The sequence below is a fragment of the Liolophura sinensis genome, chromosome 6 (genome assembly GCF_032854445.1).
Source record: "Liolophura sinensis isolate JHLJ2023 chromosome 6, CUHK_Ljap_v2, whole genome shotgun sequence".
Classification (NCBI taxonomy): Eukaryota; Metazoa; Mollusca; class Polyplacophora; order Chitonida; family Chitonidae; genus Liolophura; species Liolophura sinensis.
Window position 1 is genome coordinate 10,014,634 of NC_088300.1, and position 24,517 is coordinate 10,039,150.

The following is a 24,517-nucleotide window of genomic DNA, read 5'->3' on the forward strand; positions in this document are numbered from 1 at the left end:
GCACTATCTCCCAACGGTTTGCACAATCTTTCAATCGCCTTTTCGTCCCTATTTTACAAGGAGATTAAATATTCATAAATCATCTGACCCGAAATCCAGATATAATGTCATTCCATTCTATCAAACTATTCCTACACTACGGGTTACTATCTCACGATGTCAAGCCTACAATTTCTGCTTCACAAATTGTCAGCGAGTCCACTCTCCATGCATGTACAAGTTTCTTCCCTTAGTTTATACTTTGTTTCTGCGTGTAAATGTTTTGTGTATTATCATATGTAGTATTTTTACTTTTCTCACTCAGCATTCGATATAGCCTACTTTATTACGATAGAAAAATTGTATGGAATAGAGAACAAGTCCTTCTGGAATACATTCTCGCCATACGAGCTGGGACTAATATAACTGGCATATTAGTCCCAGATACGAGGTAGAGTCTCGATAGTTAGCGAGAGAATGGGCCAGTACATTGAAAATATAATGCGGGCTATACAAGTACGTTCAAGCATCACGGATCGAGATATAACTTAAATGTCTTCTTGATTTCTGACACAATTTCCGTGCGAGACTCGACCCGCATACTGAACTAATATTTTTACTTATTAATTTACATCACAGTTAGTGATATCTGAGAAGAATATACTACATTCCTCCCAAGTGATATCTAGGCCATGTATTCTCATTGAGGTGGTGACAACCAGAGGGAACTCTTTCGTTTTGGAGGTAAATTTGAGGTGTGTTTGCAATGATGGCTGGTTGCCGCACATTTTTGACACTTCAACTTTCATTTTTACTGTTCAGTCACTCTTTGCAGCACAGCGAATTTTGTGAAGTAGCTAACGTTCACATTGAACACGAAGATGGAAGTGAGCAAGTATTTGAGGTGAAGAGACTTCAGCCTGTCAGTGACGATTGTGCCGCCAGGGCTGGTTGTCAGGCCTCGGAGTTCCCTCGCGTGGCTGCTTTGCATACAAATATACGTTTGACAGTTGGAGAGTTGGTAGATGACTGTGGTACGTACCATGAGTTAAGTGCACTTTATTTCTTGCCAATCCTTTAGCGGGATAGCTCATAAGCGAAGCACCAAGACTAATCACAAAATTAATAAATGTGGCGTTGAATCACTGAACAAGAATTTCAGAAAGGAAATACATAGGCTACAAGTCATGTACAGCTTCATTGATGATGTAGGAGTAGTTATTTGCTTGATATCAGCCTTGACGATAACTGGGCAGCCACATCATGGGTGTCTGTCTTGAAATAACATAGTCTAGAATAGCAAAAAAAACCCCAAAAACAAACAAACAAATAAAAAAACAACACTTTAATCAATCTGAAGAACAAAAAAGAAAAGGGGCTGAAACAGACCACAAGCCAAATCGTTTTAAATGCCCCTGACATCTATATTTATATAATACACAGGTGTTTGTCATTTACTTTGTGTTGTAGATAACGATGCGGATTCAGATTTACCTATTGGAATTTGTTCAATTAAAAAAGAGGCTGGTTTTTGTAGCACCGAGGCAGGAACAAGATCTGATTTATTTCAGGTTTGTTTTATAAGAGTTAATCCATATGCCAAGGGTTTTAGTAATCATACTATCATAGGGGTATTCCATATGTAATTTATGATAAGACGGAAGCCAAACTTAAATGTAAGTTTTTCAACCTTAATACCTTGAATATAACACACTGGTTTTGTTGACTTTAAAGTTATTGCTCTTCCTGTACAGTGCCTATAAAAACTTAAAGTGTCCATTTCAATTAAAGAACTTTTTTTTCTTTTGTTCAGGAGTATGCAGAACAGATTCTGGAAAGAGATATGGTCCCCATGGCAACAGGCATTAATGACATCGATAAAAGTTTAGGTAATTCCAGCTGTCTGTCAATGTTTGTTTGGTTACATCTGCAGCCTCACCTGTAAGAGATTAAAATCTCCAACACCGAAGAAATGACAATTTTTTTTCACAGATGTGCTTACATATGTGTTAATTATTGATAAAACTATATTGAGCATATTGCTGTTATGCCTGAAAGCGTGATAAATATTTGTGCTTATTATAAATTTCAAATTAAAAAAACCTAATAAATTAGCAGCCAGTGACAATGTACTATCATCTTTGTTTCTCTAGCTGTTGGGATTGTCATGTTGAACGCTGGTTTGTCAGACGAGGCAATTCATGAATTCACAGCTGTACTTAAGGTAAACATACAGGTTTATAGCTCTGAAAGTTATACAGATCCTATAGGCATGAATGTAAAGTTGTACCAAATTGATGGTCATGGGTTTTCCCTGTGCTCTACACGATTTACTCCTACCATAATGCTGGCCGCTGTTGTATAAGTGAAATATTCCTGAGTACGGTGTAAAACACCAGTCAAATAAATAAATAAATATACAGAAATTGATTAGAACCAGTAGACCTAAAAGTAAACTTCTACAGAATTCGGTTAGAGTCTATAACCCTGAATGTAAAGCTGTGCGGAAATTGGTTAGAGTCTATAGGCCTGAATGTAAAGTTGTACAGAAATTGGTTAGAGCCTTTATACCTGAAAATAAGGCTGTACAGAAATTGGTTAATGCCTATAGGCCTGATAGTAAAGTTGCACAGAAATTGGTTAGAGCCCATCGGCCTAAATGTGAAGTTGACAGAAATTGGTTAGAACTTATAGGCCTCAAATTAAAGTTGTACAGAAGTTGGTTAGATCCTATGGGCCTGAATGTAAAGTTGCACAGAAATTGGTTAGAGCCCATCGGCGTAAATGTGAAGTTGACAGAAATTGGTTAGTTAGAACCTATAACCCTTAAATTAAAGTTGTACAGAAATTGGCTAGAGCTTATAGGCCTGAAAGTAAAGTTGTACAGAAATTGTAGAGCCTATGGGTCTGAATTTAAAGTTGCACAGAAATTGTTTCACATACATTTGAGAGTTTATTGTAAAAGAAGTTGCAATGGCTTGCAACATTTTCTGATTTCTATGCAGAAGCGACCAAAGACTGCAGCTGCATTTTATGCCAGAGGAGTTGCATATGCAAGAAAAGGTCTTCAGGTAAAATAAACCATGGCTGCTATAAACTGTTGGACACTAATGACTGAATCTTCATGTTACTGGTTTAGGTAAATGTGCTGGTAATTGGTATACTTTTGGTTTCAGTTTTAAGGTTATATAAAAAGGTGACAAAGATGCCGTGCATCATTGTGGTTAGCATTGATGATTCTCATTGTTTAAATAACACAGTCATTCTCTCTTCCATAGCAAAATTTCTGTTTAACACTCACAGTATTGATTAGTTGTCCAAATGTTCATTCGGTGCAAGCCATTTTATGAAGACTAAATGTTTTTACTCACTAGTATTTGGTTGGATACGTTGTCATTGGTGTCCTCAGTGATGGGATACCAAGTGGTTGGTTTCCTCAGTTTTTAAATTCCTAATGGTTGGTTTCTCCAGTGTTTGGTTTCTCCGGTGTTTGGTTTCTCCAGTGGTGGGTCCAGAGTGATCCTAAGTAGATTAGTGTCCTAAGTGATGACCACTTCTCTCTTGTGTGCTACAGGCTTCATTTCCTATTTGTATAATTCCTTACATACCTTTGTCTTTGGGAGCTAGTGTTTAACGTTGTTTTGGAAGTGGATCTTGCGATTATCAACTTGGAACACCCCTTACAGACTACGAATGGTAGACGAATGTCGGACATGACACTTATATTTGGTTTATCCCGTGGTTGGATCCCAAGAGTTTGAATTCTCCAGTGGTGGGTCCCAAGTGTTTGGTTTCTCCATTGGTTGGATATCAAGTAGTTTGGATTCTCCAGTGGTTGGATCCAGATGGTTGGTTTCTCCAGTGCCACATGTCTGACTATTATATCATAGACATCGGCATACCTATCTCTGTGAAGACAACATTCAGAGCATGTATACCTAGAAGTGAAGTAACTCTTAAATGTGGAAATCGGAAATTCCATATTCTCTGCAGGTGTCCAGTAATGCGGACAACGCAATCCGTGATCTTAGTAAAGCGGTAGAACTTGACAAAACCAGTCATGAAGCACTGGAGAGAAGATCTGAGGTATGTCTTTTCATCAGATTTTACCTTTTTCTGTGCAGTGATGTTTTCACCAACAGAGGGCATTAACTTTCTTGAAATCTTTAAAACTACATGTAAATTTTGAGCTTTGGCCTATTTTCCTCAGAGGTGAAAAGCAAAAATATGCTGTTTGAATATTTTGTTTTTGGCACCTAAATCAAGTACTGCTATTTGTGTTCTTCGTGTATAGTTTCTTTTTAATGAAAATATTCAGTTTCCGACCACAAGATTCAGCCTTAAACTCGAATTTACAAACCGAATATTGGTTATACTTCCCAGGTGAATCATTATGTTAATGATGTTTTCCAGGTATATATTGCCATGATTATGTTTACATGATTGTTTCTCTTTGTGTTTCCTAGGTGTATATTGCCATGATTATGTTTACATGATTGTTTCTCTGTGTGTTTCCTAGGTGTATATTTCCATGATTATGTGTACATGGTTGTTTTTCTGTGTGTTTCCCAGGTGTATATTGCACAGAATCGTTACGAGGAGGCTCTGGAGGATCTCTCCATAGCCATGGAACTTCACCCTAGCCAGAAACTATTCTTCCTCAGGGGAACTCTCAATCTCATCTCAGAGGTGATTCTGTTGGTTCAGGGAAATGAACAGAAATTTGGGGGCTGTAGTTTAAACAGAATAGCTGCGTGTTGTAAATGAGAAAGCTTCTCTGACAAGCATGTGTAGGTAGCCTTTCACCAGCTAGGATATGTCCGTAGACACCACAAGCTCCTTATTAAGCCAACCTAGAACAGGGCTTTTCGTCTCCGGCCATAAGTGGGAAGATCTGTCAGCAACCTGCGGATGGTTGTGGGTTTCCAACGGGCTCTGCCCGGTTTCCTCCCACCATAATGCTGGCTGCCGTTGTATAAGTGAAATATTCTTGAGTACGGCGTAAAACACCAATCAAATAAATAAATAAATATATAGAACAGGGCTTAATACGCATTAACTAGAGACATTTTCTTCCCCAGTCAAATTCTGAAAAACAACATTAAACAAATCTTGGTTTTCAAGGTAAATATACTTCTATATTTTTCAATAGTCATGTTTGAATAAGATGATGATTATATTCATGTTGGCCATTTCAGCTTTTTGTTCATTTGTATTACAAAAAAGAATCTCTGAAGTATTTTTCACTCTTTCTAAAGGAACTTCTGTCATTTTTGCCAGTCAAATACACCTTATTTACCTAAAGTAAGATCTTTTTTTCTTACATGTTTAATGTTTATTTCTGACAGAACTTTGCTGAAGCTGAAGGAGATTTTAAAAAGAACCTGGAGAAAGATGGACCATGGTATATTCTGTCTTATTACCATTTAGGCTTAGCTCTGTATTACAGAGGTAAGGTGCGGGTAAGTTGTCCAAGGTGGAAGGCCATCAATCATCTTTTATTACAAGATAAAAGTTAAACTTTCAGATGAATATCTGTTTGATTCGGTTTCCAAAATTGAATCTGTCATCCTGTATAACTGATGATTTTTGAATTATTTATTTATTTATTTTTATTATTTATTTTATTTATTTATTTGATTGGTGTTTTACGCAGTGCCCAAGAATATTTCACTTATATGACGGTGGCCAGCATTATATCAACAGGAAACCAAGCAGAGCACAGGGGAAACCTAATGGATCTTACGTATGTCAGGAGCGAAAGCCAGCATGGGCTGGACTTGAACTCATGACGACTGCATTGGTGAGTCTCCAGGGTGTTCGAATGCTAAGCACAATCTTTTGTTGAATTGTCATAGCACATATATATGTGTACATTTCCGTTTATTACAGAATGCCATTGAGGTTTTTAAAGAAATTCTGAAGCTGAAACCAGATCACATTGAGGCATGCACAAGTTTAGCACAAGCCTTCAGGTGGGAGCATGAGTTAATTAACAATAATGTGGAATATATTAACTTTGAAGATAAAGAAGTAAAAATTGAATGAAAAAAAAAGTAGCTCAAAACCATTATTCATCTTTAAGAGCTATGTTATATTTCCAATTTGTGGGAATGATTTTTAGAAAACTCAATATGTTTGAAAAAAAAACACCAACGCTTTACCATTTTGTTGTGCTTATGACCAGAGATATCTCCAACCCCATTCAGGACTGATTGTGTTAACAAGTGGTAACACATCTGTGCCATCCGTACATGTACATCTATATACCAGCCTCATCACCCACTATCAAATGCTGGGTAATTATGTACAAGCTAAATTACATTTTGGACAGAAGAATGAAGCCACCTTAACTCAGCATTGCACTTCGCCACAGGAATAGTAACATATGTTTGATCCAACCCTAGTTCTGAATTTGAAATTGCTTTTCTAGCAAGTTTTTTTTTGTATTTCGGACTTAACAAAACAGTTGGACGGAAGAAGGCAGTCTTACTCAGAAACAAGAAATCAGCTGCTGGGGACGGTTTCTTTTTCTCTGTAGATGTGAAGACATTTGTTTTGATTGCAGGGAGCTGGGGAACCTGCGTGCGGCTCAAAGTCGATTTAACCAGTCGCTCAGCATGAATCCCAATCACCTTCTCTCGCTACAGCTCCAGGGTACCATGCACTATCATAGCGGGAACCTCCTAACTGCTATGCAAGATTTTAAAGTGAGCAGCAGTAACTTTAGTGACCAAATTTACACACTAAGATTTCGTATTTTCTTTGTGTTGATTTTAAATCTACAGACAGTATTTTTCAACATTTTTGGAAAAAATATTTACGCTTTTGTACTTCAGTAATTTCATATTGGAGGAGAATATTTGATCATCTTATTGACAGAGATAAATTTGAATTGATTTAAACCATTCCATGTTGATAGATTTGCTGATATTGTCCAATTAGGTGATAATTGGCCTTTCATTTGACCAGCATGAACATGTCCTGTCCTGAGTTGTAGAAGTTGTTATGGTGATGGGTGCTGTTAGATTTGATGATGTCATTTTTTATGCTTGATTTCTCTTAGTTTCTGTTGACAAACTGTAGCAAGCGAGTTTTAAATATCAAAAACATTAAGCAGCATGCTTGGTGATGTATACAGACGTACCATTCCAGCTACTGTCAGTGATATGTGGATTAAAGTCTAACCTGACACAGTTCTTTGTTTGAATTCCTTGAAACAGAAATGTTTATTAGTTGATGCAAACAGCCAGGCCTGCTTGTACATGATGGGACTGTCACAGGTAGCTGTGGGAAGGTTTTATGATGGAATTAAATCTACAACAAAAGTGAGTACAGTAATGTTTTGTGTGTTATGTGGAAACATTTCTTCTTGCATGGATACTCAAAGAAAAGCCATACCTTTAGTTTGTAATAATTTGTATTGTTATCATTTTGTGGTCAAGGATGATATTTAATCTGCGACAAGAATTATTGGGAAAATGTTTGAAAATGGCACAGTTTGTGCCCAGATAAATCTTAAGTGTTTCTACACTGATTTTTGTCATGTAATTGTGATTAACAGAGAACCTTTTAGGACATAGATTTATATTAAGTGTTCCTTTCTTATTTTTTGATTTGCAGGTAATGGTTTCCAGATCAGATTTCAAACTTTCTCCTGAATTTTTAAAAGCTCATTATCTGCGAGGTATGTTGTGTTGTTGCTTGGCAACAAATGGAACAATGTGTTCTACCTCAGGATTTATCTTCACTGGTGTCATGATCAATTCAGTAAAAATCTAAGACATAATGGTTTTCTGTGCCTGTTTTACCTTTCGATGAGCATGACCATCACAGTATCGGGGAAATAATCTTCAGTGAAGTGTAAAACATCAGTTAAGATGAAACCTGAAGATTTTACTAGATCGGGAACAGAAAGAACACTCTACCAGTTTGTTCAGATCTCATGACCTAATGTATTGTGGAAATTTATGAATGATTTATCAGTGATACATGTATCTACTGTAGGTAATAAACAAAAAAACAGGGTTGATAATGGAATCTCCTTAGCAGAGGTTATGGTAACTACATGTAGTTCTATCTCAGCAGGGGTTATGGTAATGACGTAGTTCTGTCTTAGCAGAGATTATTATAATTACATGTGGTTCTGTCTCAGCAGAGGTTATGGTAATGACATTTAGTTCTCTCTCAGCAGAGGTTATGGTAATGACATGTAGGTATGTCTCAGCAGAGGTTATGGTAATTACATGTAGTTCTGTCTCAGCAGAGGTTATAGTAATGACATGTAGTTCTGTCTCAGCAGAGGTTATGGTAATTACATGTAGGTCTGTCTCAGCAGAGGTTATGGTAATGACATAGTTCTGTCTCAGCAGAGGTTATGGTCATTACATGTAGTTCTGTCTAAGCAGAGATTATTATAATTACATGTGGTTCTGTCTCAGCAGGGGTTATGGTAATGACGTAGTTCTGTCTTAGCAGAGATTATTATAATTACATGTGGTTCTGTCTCAGCAGGGGTTATGGTAATGACATTTAGTTCTGTCTCAGCAGAGGTTATGGTCATTACATGTAGTTCTGTCTTAGCAGAGATTATTATAATTACATGTAGTTCTATCTCAGCAGGGGTTATGGTAATGACGTAGTTCTGTCTTAGCAGAGATTATTATAATTACATGTGGTTCTGTCTCAGCAGGGGTTATGGTAATGACATTTAGTTCTCTCTCAGCAGAGGTTATGATAATGACATGTAGTTCTGTCTTAGCAGAGGTTATGGTCATTACATGTGGTTCTGTCTCAGCAGAGGTTATGGTAATGACATGTAGGTCTGTCTCAGCAGAGGTTATGATAATTACATGTAGTTCTGTCTCAGCAGAGGTTATAATAATGACATGTAGATCTGTCTCAGCAGAGGTTATGGTCATTACATGTAGTTCTGTCTTAGCAGAGATTATTATAATTACATGTAGTTCTATCTCAGCAGGGGTTATGGTAATGACGTAGTTCTGTCTTAGCAGAGATTATTATAATTACATGTGGTTCTGTCTCAGCAGGGGTTATGGTAATGACATTTAGTTCTCTCTCAGCAGAGGTTATGGTAATTACATGTAGTTCTCTCTCAGCAGATGTTATGGTCATTACATGTAGGTCTGTCTCAGCAGAGGTTATAGTAATGACATGTACGTCTGTCTCAGCAGAGGTTATGGTAATTACATGTAGTTCTGTCTCAGCAGAGGTTATGGTAATTACATGTAGGTCTGTCTCAGCAGAGGTTATGGTAATGACATGTAGTTCTGTCTGAGCAGAGGTTATGGTAATTACATGTACATGTAGGTCTATCTCATGAGTTATGATAATTACATGTAGTTATTGTAACTACATGTAGTTCATGTAATATCTTCACATACTTATGTAATATCTACACATACTTACAGAACACTCTCGTTACCTGCATGCCCACCTGGATTCTCCGTTGGCCTCACTACAACCTGACAGAGACTACACACCACAGTTCAAAGACAACTGGGTCAGAATGCTGCCATTCACGTTCAAGGTAACTTACGGACAAAGTGCTGAGTTTGAATTTCGATGGAAGACAGGTTTACATGTGTTGCGCTCAAGTCTGTTCAGTTTTCACTTTAGTGTTTGCTTGTACTACACCATGTCAGGTACATGTTCAAGTTAATGTATTATTGAGTCAAACACAGAATGAATTTTTGGAAATTTGGTAAATGTGAACTTCTTGATATTCACAGTGATAAAAGACTTTCAGAGGTTAAAAGTGAATCAGTATGTACAGAGCACATTAGTCCCTGTCAGCATTTACAGTGTGTACATATATAATGTTTCCTCTACCTGCATACTTGTGTTTTGGTGTTATGAGCAGTGATTTTTTTTTCCGCAGGGCACATATAAAGAGCAGCCAGGATTACAGCCAGATATACGGTTAGTCATAGCGGTACCAATTTTAATAATGCAAAATTTCCTGTTCATTTTCAGATTTAATGTCCTTTTCATGAAATTACTTTAGTTACATCACAGTTGTCTCAGCTTCACTGCATTACAGAACCCTGTGCTCTGCTTCACTGCATTGCAGAACCTTGTGCCCTGCTTCACTGCATTACAGAACCTTATACTCTGCTTTACTGCATTACAGAACCTTGTGCTCTGCTTCACTGCATTACAGAACCTCGTGCTCTGGTTCACTGCATTACAGAACCCTGTGCTCTGCTTCACTGCATTATAGAACCTTGTGCTCTGCTTCACTGCATTATAGAACCTTGTGCTTTGCTTCACTGCTTTATAGAGCCTTGTGCTCTGCTTCACTGCATTACAGAACCTTATACTCTACTTCACTGCATTACAGAACCTTATACTCTTCTTCACTGCATTACAGAACCTTGTACTCTGATTGTTTATTTGGATTCATTTTTCATCGTGTGCTGTAATCTTCAGGTTCAGCCAGTTTGCAGTTTAATGTGAAGAAATTTCACAAAAAATTGCTCATTTGTTGCTGAGGGAGATATAGGATAAAGAATCAACTTGAAATTCATGTTGAAAGAAGACAACACTAGACCAAATGTATGTATGCATTGATAGAATACACCACAGGAAGTTTAAAAAGCACAACAATTTGTTTTTGTGATGAAGCACAACAGACTTCCAGTAGTTCGATGAGCAAAGTTGTGCACGTCAAGAGAATCAAAACAACAACAGCATCCAAAGGTTACGACAATGTTTGTTTAGGCTACACATATACTGAACATCGGGTTAAATGGATTTACTAAGTTATTTTTAGTGGATGGAACATAATGATTTCATACATCAGACATCAAAGTCGGTAGGGCACGCGTACTGTACCTAACTGAACAGCCAGATAACCTTGGCTACTATGGCAGCCGCCAATGTGAACAAACCATGTTGATCATGTTAAACTAATATCATGACTACAGAGTTATTGGGCAAGTTTTATTCAAATTAGAGATGATTTTGTAAAATGGCCTGGCCGCTGGCTTTGAGCTGCTAGATCTGGATGACTGACATCATTCATTATCTGTGTTTATTAATTCATTTATTTGATTGGTGTTTTACGCCGTACTTAAGAATATTTCACCTATGAGATGGCAGCCAGCATTATGATGGGAGGAAACTGGGCAGAAACAACCATCCGCAGGTTGCAGGTAGACCTTCCCATGTATGGCTGGAGAGAAAGCCAACATGAACTGGACTTGAACTCACAGCGACCCATGGGTGAGAGGCTCCTGGGTCATTGTGCAGCACTGGCGTGCTAACCTCCTCAGCCACTCAGGCCTTCATTGTCTGTGCTAGCCTGTATTCCATAGTAAGCTTCTGTGTGGATTCCATAGTAATGTTTACTGTGGATTCCATGGTAGTGTTGACTGTGGTTTCCATGGTAATGCTCATTGTGGTTTTCATGATAATGTTTACTGTGGATTCCATGGTAATGTTCACTGTGGTTTCCATGGTAATGTTCACTGTGGATTCCATGATAATGTTCACTGTGGTTTCCATGGTTATGTTCACTGTGGTTTCCATGGTAATGTTCATTGTGGTTTCCATGGTAATGCTCATTGTGGTTTCCATGGTAATGCTTATTGTGGTTTCCATGATAATGTTTACTGTGGATTCCATGGTAATGTTTACTGTGGTTTCCATGGTAATGTTCACTGTGGATTCCATGATAGTGTTCAGTGTGGTTTCCATGGTAAGGTTCTGTGTGGATTCCATGGCAATGTTCTGCGTGGTTTCCATGGTAATGTTCTGTGTGGATTCCATGGTAATGTTATGTGTGGATTCTGTGTGAATTCCATGATAATGTTCTGTGTGGATTCCATGGCAATGTTCAGTGTGGATTCCATGGTAATGTTCTGTGTGGTTTCCATGGTAATGTTCTGTGTGGATTCCATGGTAATGTTATGTGTGGATTCTGTGTGAATTCCATGATAATGTTCTGTGTGGATTCCATGGCAATGTTCAGTGTGGGTTCCATGGTAATGTTCAGTGTGGTTTCCATGGTAATGTTCTGTGTGGATTCCATGGTAATGTTCAGTGTGGATTCCATGGCATTGCTCAGTGATCTCCATGTCTCTTTCAGTGATGTGGTGAAGCTGGGACTGAGTGAGTTTCCCAAGGATCTGCAAACCCTGATCTGTAAGGCTCATCGTGTGGGGTTATTAGGTCAGGTCAGTGTGGATGGCTTCACCACCAACCGCAGACTCAACTTAGCCATGGGGCTGGCCTCCATACACATAGCTCAGCTCGTAGAGGTAAGCACAGACATAGCCTAGCTTGTGAAGGTAAGCACACACACGACCCAGCCCATAAAGGTAAGCGTACAAAGCCTAGCTCACGCAGCTAAGTACACAGATAGCCCATCTCATGGAGGTAAGCCTACACACAGCCCAGCTCATGAAGGTAAGTACACACATAGCCTGGTTTGTGGAGGTAAGTACACATATGGCCCAGCTCATGGAGGTAAGTACACACATAGCCTAGCTCATAGAGGTAAGCAGGCACATAGCCTGGCTCATGGAGGTAAGCAGACACATAGCCTAGCTCATGGAGGTAAGCAGACACATAGCCTAGCTCATGGAGGTAAGTACACACATAGCCCAGCTCGTGGAGGTAAGTACACACATAGCCCAGCTCGTGGAGGTAAGCACACACATAGCCTAGCTCATGGAGGTAAGTACACACATAGCCTAGCTCATGGAGGTAAGTACACACATAGCCTAGCTCATGGAAGTAAGTACACACATAGCCTAGCTCATGGAGGTAAGCAGACACATAGCCCAGCTCAAGGAGGTAAACGCACACATAGCCCAGCTCATGGAGGTAAGCAGACACATGGCCTGGCTCATGGAGGTAAGCACACACATAGCCTAGCTCATGGATGTAAACAGACACATAGCCCAGCTCATGGAGGTAAGCAGACACATGGCCTGGCTCATGGAGGTAAGCAGACACATAGCCCAGCTCATGGAGGTAAACGCACACATAGTCTGGCTCATGGAGGTAAGTACACACATAGCCCAGCTCGTGGAGGTAAGCAGACACATAGCCTAGCTCATGGAGGTAAGCAGACACGTAGCCCAGCTCACGGAGGTAAACAGACACATAGCCTGGCTCATGGAGGTACATGCACACATAGCCTGGCTCATGGAGGTAAGTACACACATAGCCCAGCTCGTGGAGGTAAGCAGACACACAGCCTAGCTCATGGAGGTAAGCAGACACATAGCCCAGCTCACGGAGGTAAGCATACACATAGCCTAGCTCATGGAGGTAAGCAGACACATAGCCCAGCTCCCAGCTCATGGAGGTACAAACACACATAGCCTGGCTCATGGAGGTAAGTACACACAAAGCCCAGCTCGTGGAGGTAAGCAGACACATAGCCTGGCTCATGGCGGTACATGCACACATAGCCTGGCTCATGGAGGTAAGTACACACATAGCCCAGCTCGTGGAGGTAAGCAGGCACATAGCCTAGCTCATGGAGGTAAGCAGACACATAGCCCAGCTCGTGGAGGTAAGCAGACACATAGCCCAGCTCACGGAGGTAAGCAGACACATAGCCTAGCACATGGAGGTAAGTACACACATAGCCCAGCTCATGGAGGTAAGCAGACACATAGCCCAGCTCATGGAGGTAAGCAGACACATAGCCCAGCTCATGGAGGTACACACACACATAGCCTGGCTCATGGAGGTAAGTACACACATAGCCCAGCTCGTGGAGGTAAGCAGACACATAGCCTAGCTCAAGGAGGTAAGCAGACACATAGCCCAGCTCACGGAGGTAAGCAGACACATAGGCTAGCTCGTGGAGGTAAGCATACACATAGCCTGGCTCATGGAGGTAAGTACACACATTGCCTGGCTCATGGAGGTAAGCAGACACATAGCCTAGCTCATGGAGGTAAGTACACACATAGCCTAGCTCGTGGAGGTAAGCATACACATAGCCTGGCTCATGGAGGTAAGTACACACATAGCCTAGCTCATGGAGGTAAGTACACACATAGCCTAGCTCGTGGAGGTAAGCAGACACATAGCCTAGCTCAAGGAGGTAAGCAGACACATAGCCCAGCTCACGGAGGTAAGCAGACACATAGCCTAGCTCGTGGAGGTAAGTACACACATAGCCCAGCTCGTGGAGGTAAGCAGACACATGGCCTAGCTCATGGAGGTAAGCATACACATAGCCTGGCTCATGGAGGTAAGTACACACATTGCCTGGCTCATGGAGGTAAGCAGACACATAGCCTAGCTCATGGAGGTAAGTACACACATAGCCTAGCTCATGGAGGTAAACGCACACATAGCCTGGCTCATGGAGGTAAGTACACACATAGCCCAGCTCATGGAGGTAAGCAGACACATAGCCTAGCTCACAGAGGTAAGCATACACATAGCCTGGCTCATGGAGGTAAGTACACACACAGCCTAGCTCACAGAGGTAAGCATACACATAGCCTGGCTCATGGAGATAAGCAGACACATAGCCCAGCTCACGGAGGTAAGCATACACATAGCCTGGCTCATGGAGATAAGCAGACACATAGCCCAGCTCACGGAGGTAAGCATACACATAGCCTGGCTCATGGAGGTAAGCATACACATAGCCTGGCTCATGGAGGTAAGTGCACACATAGCCTGGCTCATGGAGGTAAGTACACACATAGCCCAGCTCGTGGAGGTAAGCAGACACATAGCCTGGCTCATGGAGATAAGCAGACACATAGCCCAGCTCGTGGAGGTAAGCACACACATAGCCTGGCTCATGGAGGTAAGCAGACACATAGCCTAGCTCATGGAGGTAAGCAGACACATAGCCTAGCTCATGGAGGTAAGCAGACACATAGCCTAGCTCATGGAGGTAAGTACACTCATAGCCTAGCTCATGGAGGTAAGTACACACATAGCCCAGCTCGTGGAGGTAAACGCATACATAGCCTGGCTCATGGAGGTAAGTACACACTTAGCCCACCTCATGGAGATAGGTCGCACGACAAATAGTGTAATTTGTTTATTTAAATGTTATTCATTTTTAAGATGGATAAAAAAACAGAACAGTTTTATCTGTTTTTTTATGGGTTTAAACGATTGAGTGATCATACTTTCATCAAATGATATTTTTTTGTTGTCTTCTGATTTTGTAGCAAAGATGGAAAAGTTATAAACAGAACAAAAATGGTGAGTCTTCTATTTCATCTAAGTACATGTAGTGCCCATTAAATTGGGTGGACAGATTTATGTCGTCATATGGAGGTCGAAAAAACAGATTTGGGTGAACAAGTTCCCTGTAATTTGGTCTGTATATCTGAAAAGAGTAGACACCTTTTTCATAGTTCCTTGATTTCTCAGTGCATATTTCTGAAATTGATTAAATTTCAACTGCGTAGTAATTCGCTGAACTATTTTGTGACGTAATTAATGAAAAAACAAGTCTAGGAACATCTGACAAATTAATTTCCAACTTAACAGTTCGTAATATTGTAAAAAGTTGTTAGGAGAGGTCAAAAATTTATTCTTATTAATATATTCCTGCTCCACCAACATGTAAAATTTTGTGATGGAAATGATTTTCCTTTTGCGCTGTGGTTTTACAGGTGAAGATTAAATTAAATGAAGATAAAAAAATGTTTAAGATGCCGGGATTGGCTTTTGTCAATATTTTAGATAAGTATGTAGGCTGGCGAGATTTATTCGAGATTGCTGTTGAGTATCGCAGACTGGTTGACCCGGAGCAGCCTGTTTTCTGGTTGGACAGAATGGGTGATACAGATAATAAGGATTTCAGGGGAGAGATCAGTTTTGTCAGGTAAGAAGGATGTTTCAGATTAGGCAACTGGGCACGGTCCCTTACTCAACTGGGACTTTAAACCAGTCCATGAACTAACACTATATGTATGAGTTGATCCAAGTCATTGTTTAAGCCTATGATGTTAATCCTGGTGATTAGCTAGGACTGTTACCCTCTGACTTTCATCAGACTTTCAGGTGACAGGTTTCAGCAAAGCATACCGTCAGGTTTTAAATGTTTGTATATGTAATCATAGTGACCTTACAATACTTGTGTCTTTCAGAGGTTCCATGATGAATCTCAAGGTGATGCAATACTTTGATCTGGTTTTTAAACTGGCCAAAACCATGTTGGAACATTATACAGGGTAAGATGAGATATAACAAACAGTAGTTTGTGTTCCTCTACCTTTTGGTCACCTCCCTAGGTAAAGCTGACCACAACTCTGAGTAAAACAAGTAGAATGTGTCTACATGCATGGAAACACACTCATAAAGCAAGAACAAAACAAGTGTCCTTATTGTTGATGTTTTTAGCAGCCCTACCGAACGGTAATTTTGATCTTTTGACCAGATTTCTCAACATGTTCTTGCTTTTCATCAACAATAGGGGAGTTTTGAGTTGGAACTCTTTTGTCATCAAAAGTAAAAACAGTCCAACTTTGTCATGTGACTGGTGAAAAATGTTAGGCAGCCTTTGTTGACATTAATTTACTGATCTCTGGAAAAGGGTGGTTTCACCCTTTTCCAGAGACACAAATGAGACCTCTTTCCTGTACGAGCTCATAAACATCCATATTCTCAATCTTCTTTATCCTTCCTTCACTCTAAATTACTTTTTATGATACTTTTTTCAGATGCACATGTTATAGTGAATGTGATCAAAAATGGTTGCCTAACATTTTTGACAGGTCATATAATACAGTTAGACGTTTTCCACCTTCAGCGATAAGAGTTCGAACTCGAAACTGGAACAGTCATTTCCTTGCACTGTAAATTTATGATTTAATGAATGTGATTAATGTGTGAAACCAGTAATGTGATTAATGTGTGAAACCAGTGATGTCATTAATGTGTTAAAGCAATAGTGTAATTAATGTACAGAAACCAGTAATGTGACTATTATGTAAAACCAGTAATGTTATTTATGTCTATAACCAGTAAACCAATGTTTAAATGTTGCGCAGTAAGCAGTATGTTTGTGTGATAAATGCAGTGATAATAATGATGTCATGATTTACCTTTTCAGTGATGGAGTCATATTTTACCCAGGATTAAAAGAGGATATTGATAATGCCAAAACCTGTGAAGATCTGCTGGCCATAGCCAGAGTAAGGCCTCTAGCTATACACATGCTTCCAGTTTCTAGCAAGCATACATAACTGATTCCAGTGAGAAAGTAATACACTGAAAAAGGTATTAATAAAGTCAAAAGTTAAAGTCACATTTATTGGGCTTCTTTTGGCACTGCAGATCTTGAAAGTTTTGTCAGACTAGAATACAAGGTAGGGCTTAAGACTGTCTGAAGTTTGCTGTTTCATAAGAATTCGCTAAATAATCCAAAGAAATTTGTTCTGAAGCTTTGTCTGTAGGAAATTGTGTTCAATTTTTGGAATGTTGTTAAATTCTCATTCTGAAGCCAAACATTTTAGTATGTACAGGTAGCTGTAATAAAAGTGGGGGCATGTTAGATTGATACATGAACCTGTTTTCTGTATTCTCTCATTTCATTCCTTCTCTGAATTTTTTCAGAAAAGAAAAATTAACCCTAATGGATTTTTAGTGTCCACCCAAGTTCCTAGTTTAAAAGAGAAGAGTAATACTCGACTAGATGGAGTGGTTTTAACTCTGACAGAAGATTTGTAAGTGTGTTGTTAGTCCTGCAAACTCAGCTCTGTTCTAGTCATAATGATCATTATAATCATTTCCTTATCTGAACAAAAAGAGAGCGTTTCTCAGCTTCCAAATTTAGAGGTCACAACTGTCAATTTTGTGTTTACCACCCTTAACTGTTAGTGCATGTAAAGCTGTTCAGTACAGTACCAAAGAAAAAGAGTAAATCTATGATTTTCTTGGACTTTTTAATAGTTCCCTAATACATGCACCTAAATGAGTTAGAAATGAATTAACATACATCAGACTCGCCTGGATAATTTCATTACATGTGTATTTCGGACATCTTGTAAACATGTTTTACTTTTGTAATACGATAACTCAGTAATTTAGAAATAAACTGAGGAATATTGACCATTGCACAAATTGCATGATGTCGTGGTCAGAAGCTTATTATAACAGACTTGCACCAGATTCTGCTTCACAGATTCATAGTACGCCCTTAATGCTGACGGGCTGGCATGCGGGCATGTGGACTATTTCTGTCTGTATGTGTTTTTCTTTTTGTTTTGCAGAAATAACAAGATTGTGCTTTCCATAAACGTGGCAAGTTCAAAAAGCAGGACAAGCTCATACCATGCTGAAATGGAGCATTTGTTCTTACAGCTCAAAGAGGAGATCAAGAAAAGTGGGGTGAACAAAATATCAGTAAGAAACCCTCAACTATACTAAACCACTGTTGAAGAGTGAAAAAATAAAATATTAAGTCTGTTAATTGCACAACAACTACAGGTATGTAACCATGCCCATGCTACTTTGTCAGCTCGTTAGTTTTCCAAACAGAGATTTCAAATAAATTTGATCATATTTCTTTAACCTTTATATCATGCCTGTGTGTAATACAGTGTAGAGTGTTGGCAACATTTCAGGATTCATTGTGTCCATTGTGAACACTGTCTTGTCTGTAGTGTACTATTTTTGCATGCCTTTATCACTGTTTCAGGATATGGAGTCCATTGTGGACACTGTCTTGTCTGTAGTGTACTACTTGTGCATGCCTTTATCACTGTTTCAGGATATGGAGTCCATGATGAACACTGTCTTGTCTGTGGTGTACTACTTCTGCATGCCCTTATCACTGTTTCAGGATATGGAGTCCATTGTGAACACTGTCTTGTCTGTAGTGTACTACTTGTGCATGCCTTTATCACTGTTTCAGGATATGGAGTCCATTGTGGACACTGTCTTGTCTGTAGTGTACTACTTGTGCATGCCTTTATCACTGTTTCAGGATATGGAGTCCATGATGAACACTGTCTTGTCTGTGGTGTACTACTTCTGCATGCCCTTATCACTGTTTCAGGATATGGAGTCCATTGTGAACACGGTTTTGTCTGTGGTGTACTACTTCTGCATGCCTTTATCACTGTTTCAGGATATGGAGTCCATTTTGAACACTATCATGTCTGTAGTGTACTACTTCTGCATGCCTTTATCACTGTTTCAGGATATGGAGTCCATTTTGAACACTATCTTGTCTGTGGTGTACTACTTCTGCATACCCTTATCACTGTTTCAGGATATGGAGTCCATTGTGAACACTGTCATGTCTGTAGTGTACTACTTCTGCATGCCCTTATCACTGTTTCAGGATATGGAGTCCATTGTGAACACTGTCATGTCTGTAGTGTACTACTTCTGCATGCCTTTATCACTGTTTCAGGATATGGAGTCCATTGTGAACACTGTCATGTCTGTAGTGTACTACTTCTACATGCCTTTATCACTGTTTCAGGATATGGAGTCCATTGTGAACACTGTCATGTCTGTAGTGTACTACTTCTGCATGCCTTTATCACTGTTTCAGGATATGGAGTTCATGGTGAACACTGTCTTGTCTGTGGTGTACTACTTCTGCATGCCTTGATCACTGTTTCAGGATATGGAGTCCATTGTGAACACTGTCATGTCTGTAGTGTACTACTTCTGCATACCTTTATCACTGTTTCAGGATATGGAGTCCATTGTGAACACTGTCTTGTCTGTGGCGTACTACTTCTACATGCCTTTATCACTGTTTCAGGATATGGAGTCCATTGTGAACACTGTCATGTCTGTAGTGTACTACTTCTGCATACCTTTATCACTGTTTCAGGATATGGAGTCCATTGTGAACACTGTCTTGTCTGTGGTATACTACTTCTACATGCCCTTATCACTGTTTCAGGATATGGAGTCCATGGTGAACACTGTCTTGTCTGTAGTGTACTACTTGTGCATGCCTTTATCACTGTTTCAGGATATGGAGTCCATTGTGAACACTGTCATGTCTGTAGTGTACTACTTCTACATGCCTTTATCACTGTTTCAGGATATGGAGTCCATTGTGAACACTGTCTTGTCTATGGTGTAGTACTTCTGCATGCCCTTATCACTGTTTCAGGATATGGAGTCCATTGTGAACACTGTCTTGTCTGTAGTGTAGTACTTCTGCATGCCTTTATCACTGTTTCAGGATATGGAGTCCATTGTGAACACTGTCATGTCTGTAGTGTACTACTTCTACATGCCTTTATCACTGTTTCAGGATATGGAGTCCATTGTGAACACTGTCTTGTCTGTGGTGTACTACTTCTGCATGCCTTTATCACTGTTTCAGGATATGGAGTCCATTGTGAACGCTGTCTTGTCTGTAGTGTAGTACTTCTGCATGCCTTTATCACTGTTTCAGGATATGGAGTCCATTGTGAACACTGTCATGTCTGTAGTGTACTACTTCTACATGCCTTTATCACTGTTTCAGGATATGGAGTCCATTGTGAACACTGTCATGTCTGTAGTGTACTACTTCTGCATGCCCTTATCACTGTTTCAGGATATGGAGTCCATTGTGAACACTGTCATGTCTGTGGTATACTACTTCTACACGCCCTTATCACTGTTTCAGGATATGGAGTCCATTGTGAACACTGTTTTGTCTATGGTGTACTACTTCTGCATGCCTTTATCACTGTTTCAGGATATGGAGTCCATGGTGAACACTGTTTTGTCTATGGTGTACTACTTCTACAATCTGATGCCTTTATCACGGGGTTCAAGGTTAGAGTTCTTTTTTATGAACTTTACATTGAGTTTGGTCAGTAAAGAGACAAACCCTTTGCTAAATTACGTTAACACATACATGTAATAATGGTATTTGAGGGTCCTCCTAAATACTGGCTCGCTCACCTAGTGTGACTCTTGCTTCAGCTGAACTGTCCAGCTGGCCAGGGATGTTGCCAACTTCACAATGCCTCTGCTTGGTTCCCCCACTCTTGCATTGTATCACTGATGGGAGTTGTTGAAGTACTGGGTAAATAATAATATTTGGTGGTAATTTGTGAGCATGATATGAAAAAGTTTTTGAATGGAACTGCTAGCCTTGTATGAGCAATCTGTTACTATCAGATGTAGCAGGTTTGACCGGGGCTGTTTGTGTTGTAGTGTGGTGGCGTATTCTGTGGCCTTGGGCCTCATTATGTCCCTCGGTAGGGAAGTGACAGGGAAAATACCCACAGGCAAGGTAAGCTATGGTAGTAATATTTAACCTGGATATGATGGATTGTTGGATTTAATTTGCATGGTATTCAGTACTTAACAACCTGGATGTGGTGGATTGTTGGATTTAATTTGCATGGTATTCAGTACTTAACAACTTGGATGAGATGGATTGTTGGATTTAATTTGCATATATACAGTACTTAACAACCTGGATATGATGGATTGTTGGATTTAATTTGCATGGTATTCAGTACTTAGTTACCTGGATATGATGGATTGTTGAATTTAATATGCATGGTATTCAGTACTTAACAACCTGGATGTGATGGATTGTTGGATTTAATTTGCATGATATTCAGTACTTAACAACCTGGATATGATGGATTGTTGGATTTAATTTGCATGGTATTCAGTACTTAGTTACCTGGATATGATGGATTGTTGAATTTAATATGCATGGTATTCAGTACGTAACAGCCTGGATATGATGGATTGTTGGATTTAATTTGCATGGTATTCAGTACTTAATAACCTGGATATGATGGATTTTTGGATTTAATTTGCATGGTATTCAGTACTTAACAACCTGGATATGATGGATTGTTGGATTTAATTTGCATGGTATTCAGTACTTAGTTACCTGGATATGATGGATTGTTGAATTTAATATGCATGATATTCAGTACGTAACAACCTGGATATGATGGATTGTTGGATTTAATTTGCATGGTATTCAGTACTTAACAACCTGGATATGATGGATTGTTGGATTTAATTTGCATGGTATTCAGTACTTAACAACCTGGATATGATGGATTTTTGGATTTAATTTGCATGGTATTCAGTACTTAACAACCTGGATATGATGGATTTTTGGATTTAATTTGCATGGTATTCAGTACTTAGTTACCTGGATATGATGGATTGTTGGATTTAATTTGCATGGTATTCAGTACTTAACAACCTGGATATGATGGATTGTTGGATTTAATTTGCATGGTATTCAGTACTTAACAACCTGGATATGATGGATTGTTGGATTTAATTTCCATGGTATTCAGTACTTAACAACCTGGATATGATGGATTGTTGGATTTAATTTACATGGTATTCAGTACGTAACAACCTGGATATGATGGATTGTTGGATTTAATTTGCATGGTATTCAGTACTTAACAACCTGGATATGATGGATTGCTTTATTTAATTTGCATGCTATTCAGTACTTAACAACCTGGATATGATGGATTGTTGGATTTAATTTGCATGGTAGTTACCTGGATATGATGGATTGTTGAATTGAATATGCATGGTATTCAGTACTTAACAACCTGGATATGATGGATTGTTGAATTTAATTTGCATGGTATTCAGTACTTAACAACCTGGATATGATGGATTGTTGAATTTAATTTGCATGCTATTCAGTACTTAACAACCTGGATATGGTGGATTGTTGGATTTAATTTGCATGGTATTCATTACTTAGCTACCTAGATATGATGGATTGTTGGATTTAATTTGCATGCTATTCAGTACTTAACAACCTGGATATGGTGGATTGTTGGATTTAATTTGCATGGTATTCAGTACTTAACAGTTTGTGCATTTAGAATCCGTCAAATGAAATACTGATGGGATTGAACTGTAGGGCATGTTTTATAATGATTTGTACATTGTAATTGTAGACAATTACAGATTGTTTTTTCAGACAAGGGACTTCAAACATTACCTAGCTATAAACCCTAGTGGATTATAGATTTTTCATGCTTCTTGATCTGCTACATGCAGCTACACACTTTTTTCATCAGAATTTGCTGCACAAATTAGTGGCAAGCCTGATGTCATATCTTTAATGTGATGTTGACCTTCCATCTGTTTGATTTGGTGATATAATCATGGTGTTTGGTACTTTGCAGCTGGTTGATCTGGAGGCCATGTTGTCAGGAGCACCAGATGCGTTTATCCTCGTCACAAAACAGTGGATGAATATAAAAAAGTGAGTTTGAGAAGGATTGTGCATTACTGTCAGAGTAATGTACATCCAATGCATCACATTTTACAGAAATCATGTCATATATAATGCCATTAATTGTTGTCAGTATGTTCTATTATTACATGTTAAAGTCCTGTTAAATCCAACAAATTTTATGCACAATGCAAAGCATGTTGCGCCATGTGTTATTGCACATTCAGGATAATAGTTTGCTACTTCATAACAGAACATCACATACATTGTAGCTCTTCATAGAAAGTGTATAATAATAGTAATTATTGTAACAATATATACATCTTATATGTTACTGAAACTTTTCTTCGTTTACTCTTTGTCACCAGCATTTAAGATTTCATCAGTATCTTTAGGCATACTCTAATTCTTCAGACTTTTGGGACAGATATCAGTAGTGTTGAAAGTAAAATATTACATTTCTCTACCAGCCTCTTGGAAAAGTAAAGATATGAGTATGTTAAATGGTCTAACCCTGTGAGAAAAAAGAAACTCAATATTCCTGCTACATTTACATATATTGGCTAAAAATGAGTAGACCAGGTGTCTCAAAAATTAGAAGAAATAAGGTAGTGCAGCTAAACACCCCCAACCCCCAGATTTATTCAGTCATATATGGAGTAGAGGTCGTAAAAATGTTTTGAAATAAGCAGTGAGCTGGCTTTGTTATCGGTTTCAGGAATGGCACGACGTTAAGCACATTGCCAAAAGTGTGGGAGGCATTTCCCACTGTGAGAACTGTCATCGAGGCCTTAAATCTCAGCATGGAATCCTGCTGACAAAGCAAAAATATACAGTTTTATTATGATACTCCTAGAGCAATAACCATACAGTTGTCATATTTGTTAGTTCACATTATAGGGGACCAGAGAGAAGTAGATAAACAGTCAGATCTGAGGCTTGTTTTACTCTTCCCAGATTGGGTTCTAAAGTTACACATCTATACCCTAATATTCACTACCTGGAAATTCTGTCCTGTTGCCCGAGCTTTGCTCAAGGTGTGAAAGCCATGCGCCACAAAAACAGATTTCCCGTGATCTTGAAGTAATTCCGAATTCGTATCACATCATTACCTGTTAATAATAATGACCATACCTAGTCTAGCACAATTAACACAAATGTAACCAATACATTCCCTGAGACAGGGTCTGGACATTACCAGCTTGTATCAGTTGACTTCCTTTAAAACACTGAGGATTGTCCAGGAATGGTACAACCTGTGGATTACACACTAGACCTAGCCTACACCATTAATAGCATGATAGACAAAATGTTTGAGAGTCTCAATGTTAATTATTGTTTTACAAATAAACAGAAGCTACTAGTAACAAA

The 24,517-nt window shown here is 39.1% G+C and overlaps 1 protein-coding gene across 1 annotated transcript; it reads left to right on the forward strand.

Annotated features, from left to right (window-relative positions):
* Positions 1 to 1,454: 1,454 nt before the first annotated feature.
* Positions 1,455 to 24,517, forward strand: LOC135466459 (tetratricopeptide repeat protein 13-like). The gene is made up of 24 exons (XM_064743941.1): positions 1,455 to 1,550; positions 1,793 to 1,868; positions 2,133 to 2,203; positions 2,985 to 3,050; positions 3,973 to 4,065; positions 4,552 to 4,668; positions 5,328 to 5,441; positions 5,872 to 5,954; positions 6,548 to 6,689; positions 7,203 to 7,307; positions 7,603 to 7,666; positions 9,411 to 9,529; positions 9,881 to 9,921; positions 12,092 to 12,263; positions 15,162 to 15,195; positions 15,682 to 15,823; positions 16,089 to 16,172; positions 17,054 to 17,135; positions 17,557 to 17,666; positions 18,213 to 18,345; positions 20,657 to 20,736; positions 21,121 to 21,199; positions 23,097 to 23,176; positions 23,865 to 24,517. Exons 2-24 carry the CDS (start codon positions 1,823 to 1,825, stop codon positions 23,962 to 23,964), a joined length of 2,157 nt encoding a protein of 718 aa, XP_064600011.1. The 5' UTR covers positions 1,455 to 1,550; positions 1,793 to 1,822; the 3' UTR covers positions 23,965 to 24,517.

What these genes read in the sequence shown, in the direction of transcription:
- LOC135466459 (XM_064743941.1), top strand. Translation starts at nt 1,823, where the DNA reads ATGGTCCCCATGGCAACAGGCATTAATGACATCGATAAAAGTTTAG. An exon ending in TGCTGCCATTCACGTTCAAG is followed by an intron (nt 9,530 to 9,880) that starts GTAACTTACGGA and finishes TTTTTTCCGCAG; the next exon opens with GGCACATATAAAGAGCAGCC. An exon ending in GGAGAGATCAGTTTTGTCAG is followed by an intron (nt 15,824 to 16,088) that starts GTAAGAAGGATG and finishes TGTGTCTTTCAG; the next exon opens with AGGTTCCATGATGAATCTCA.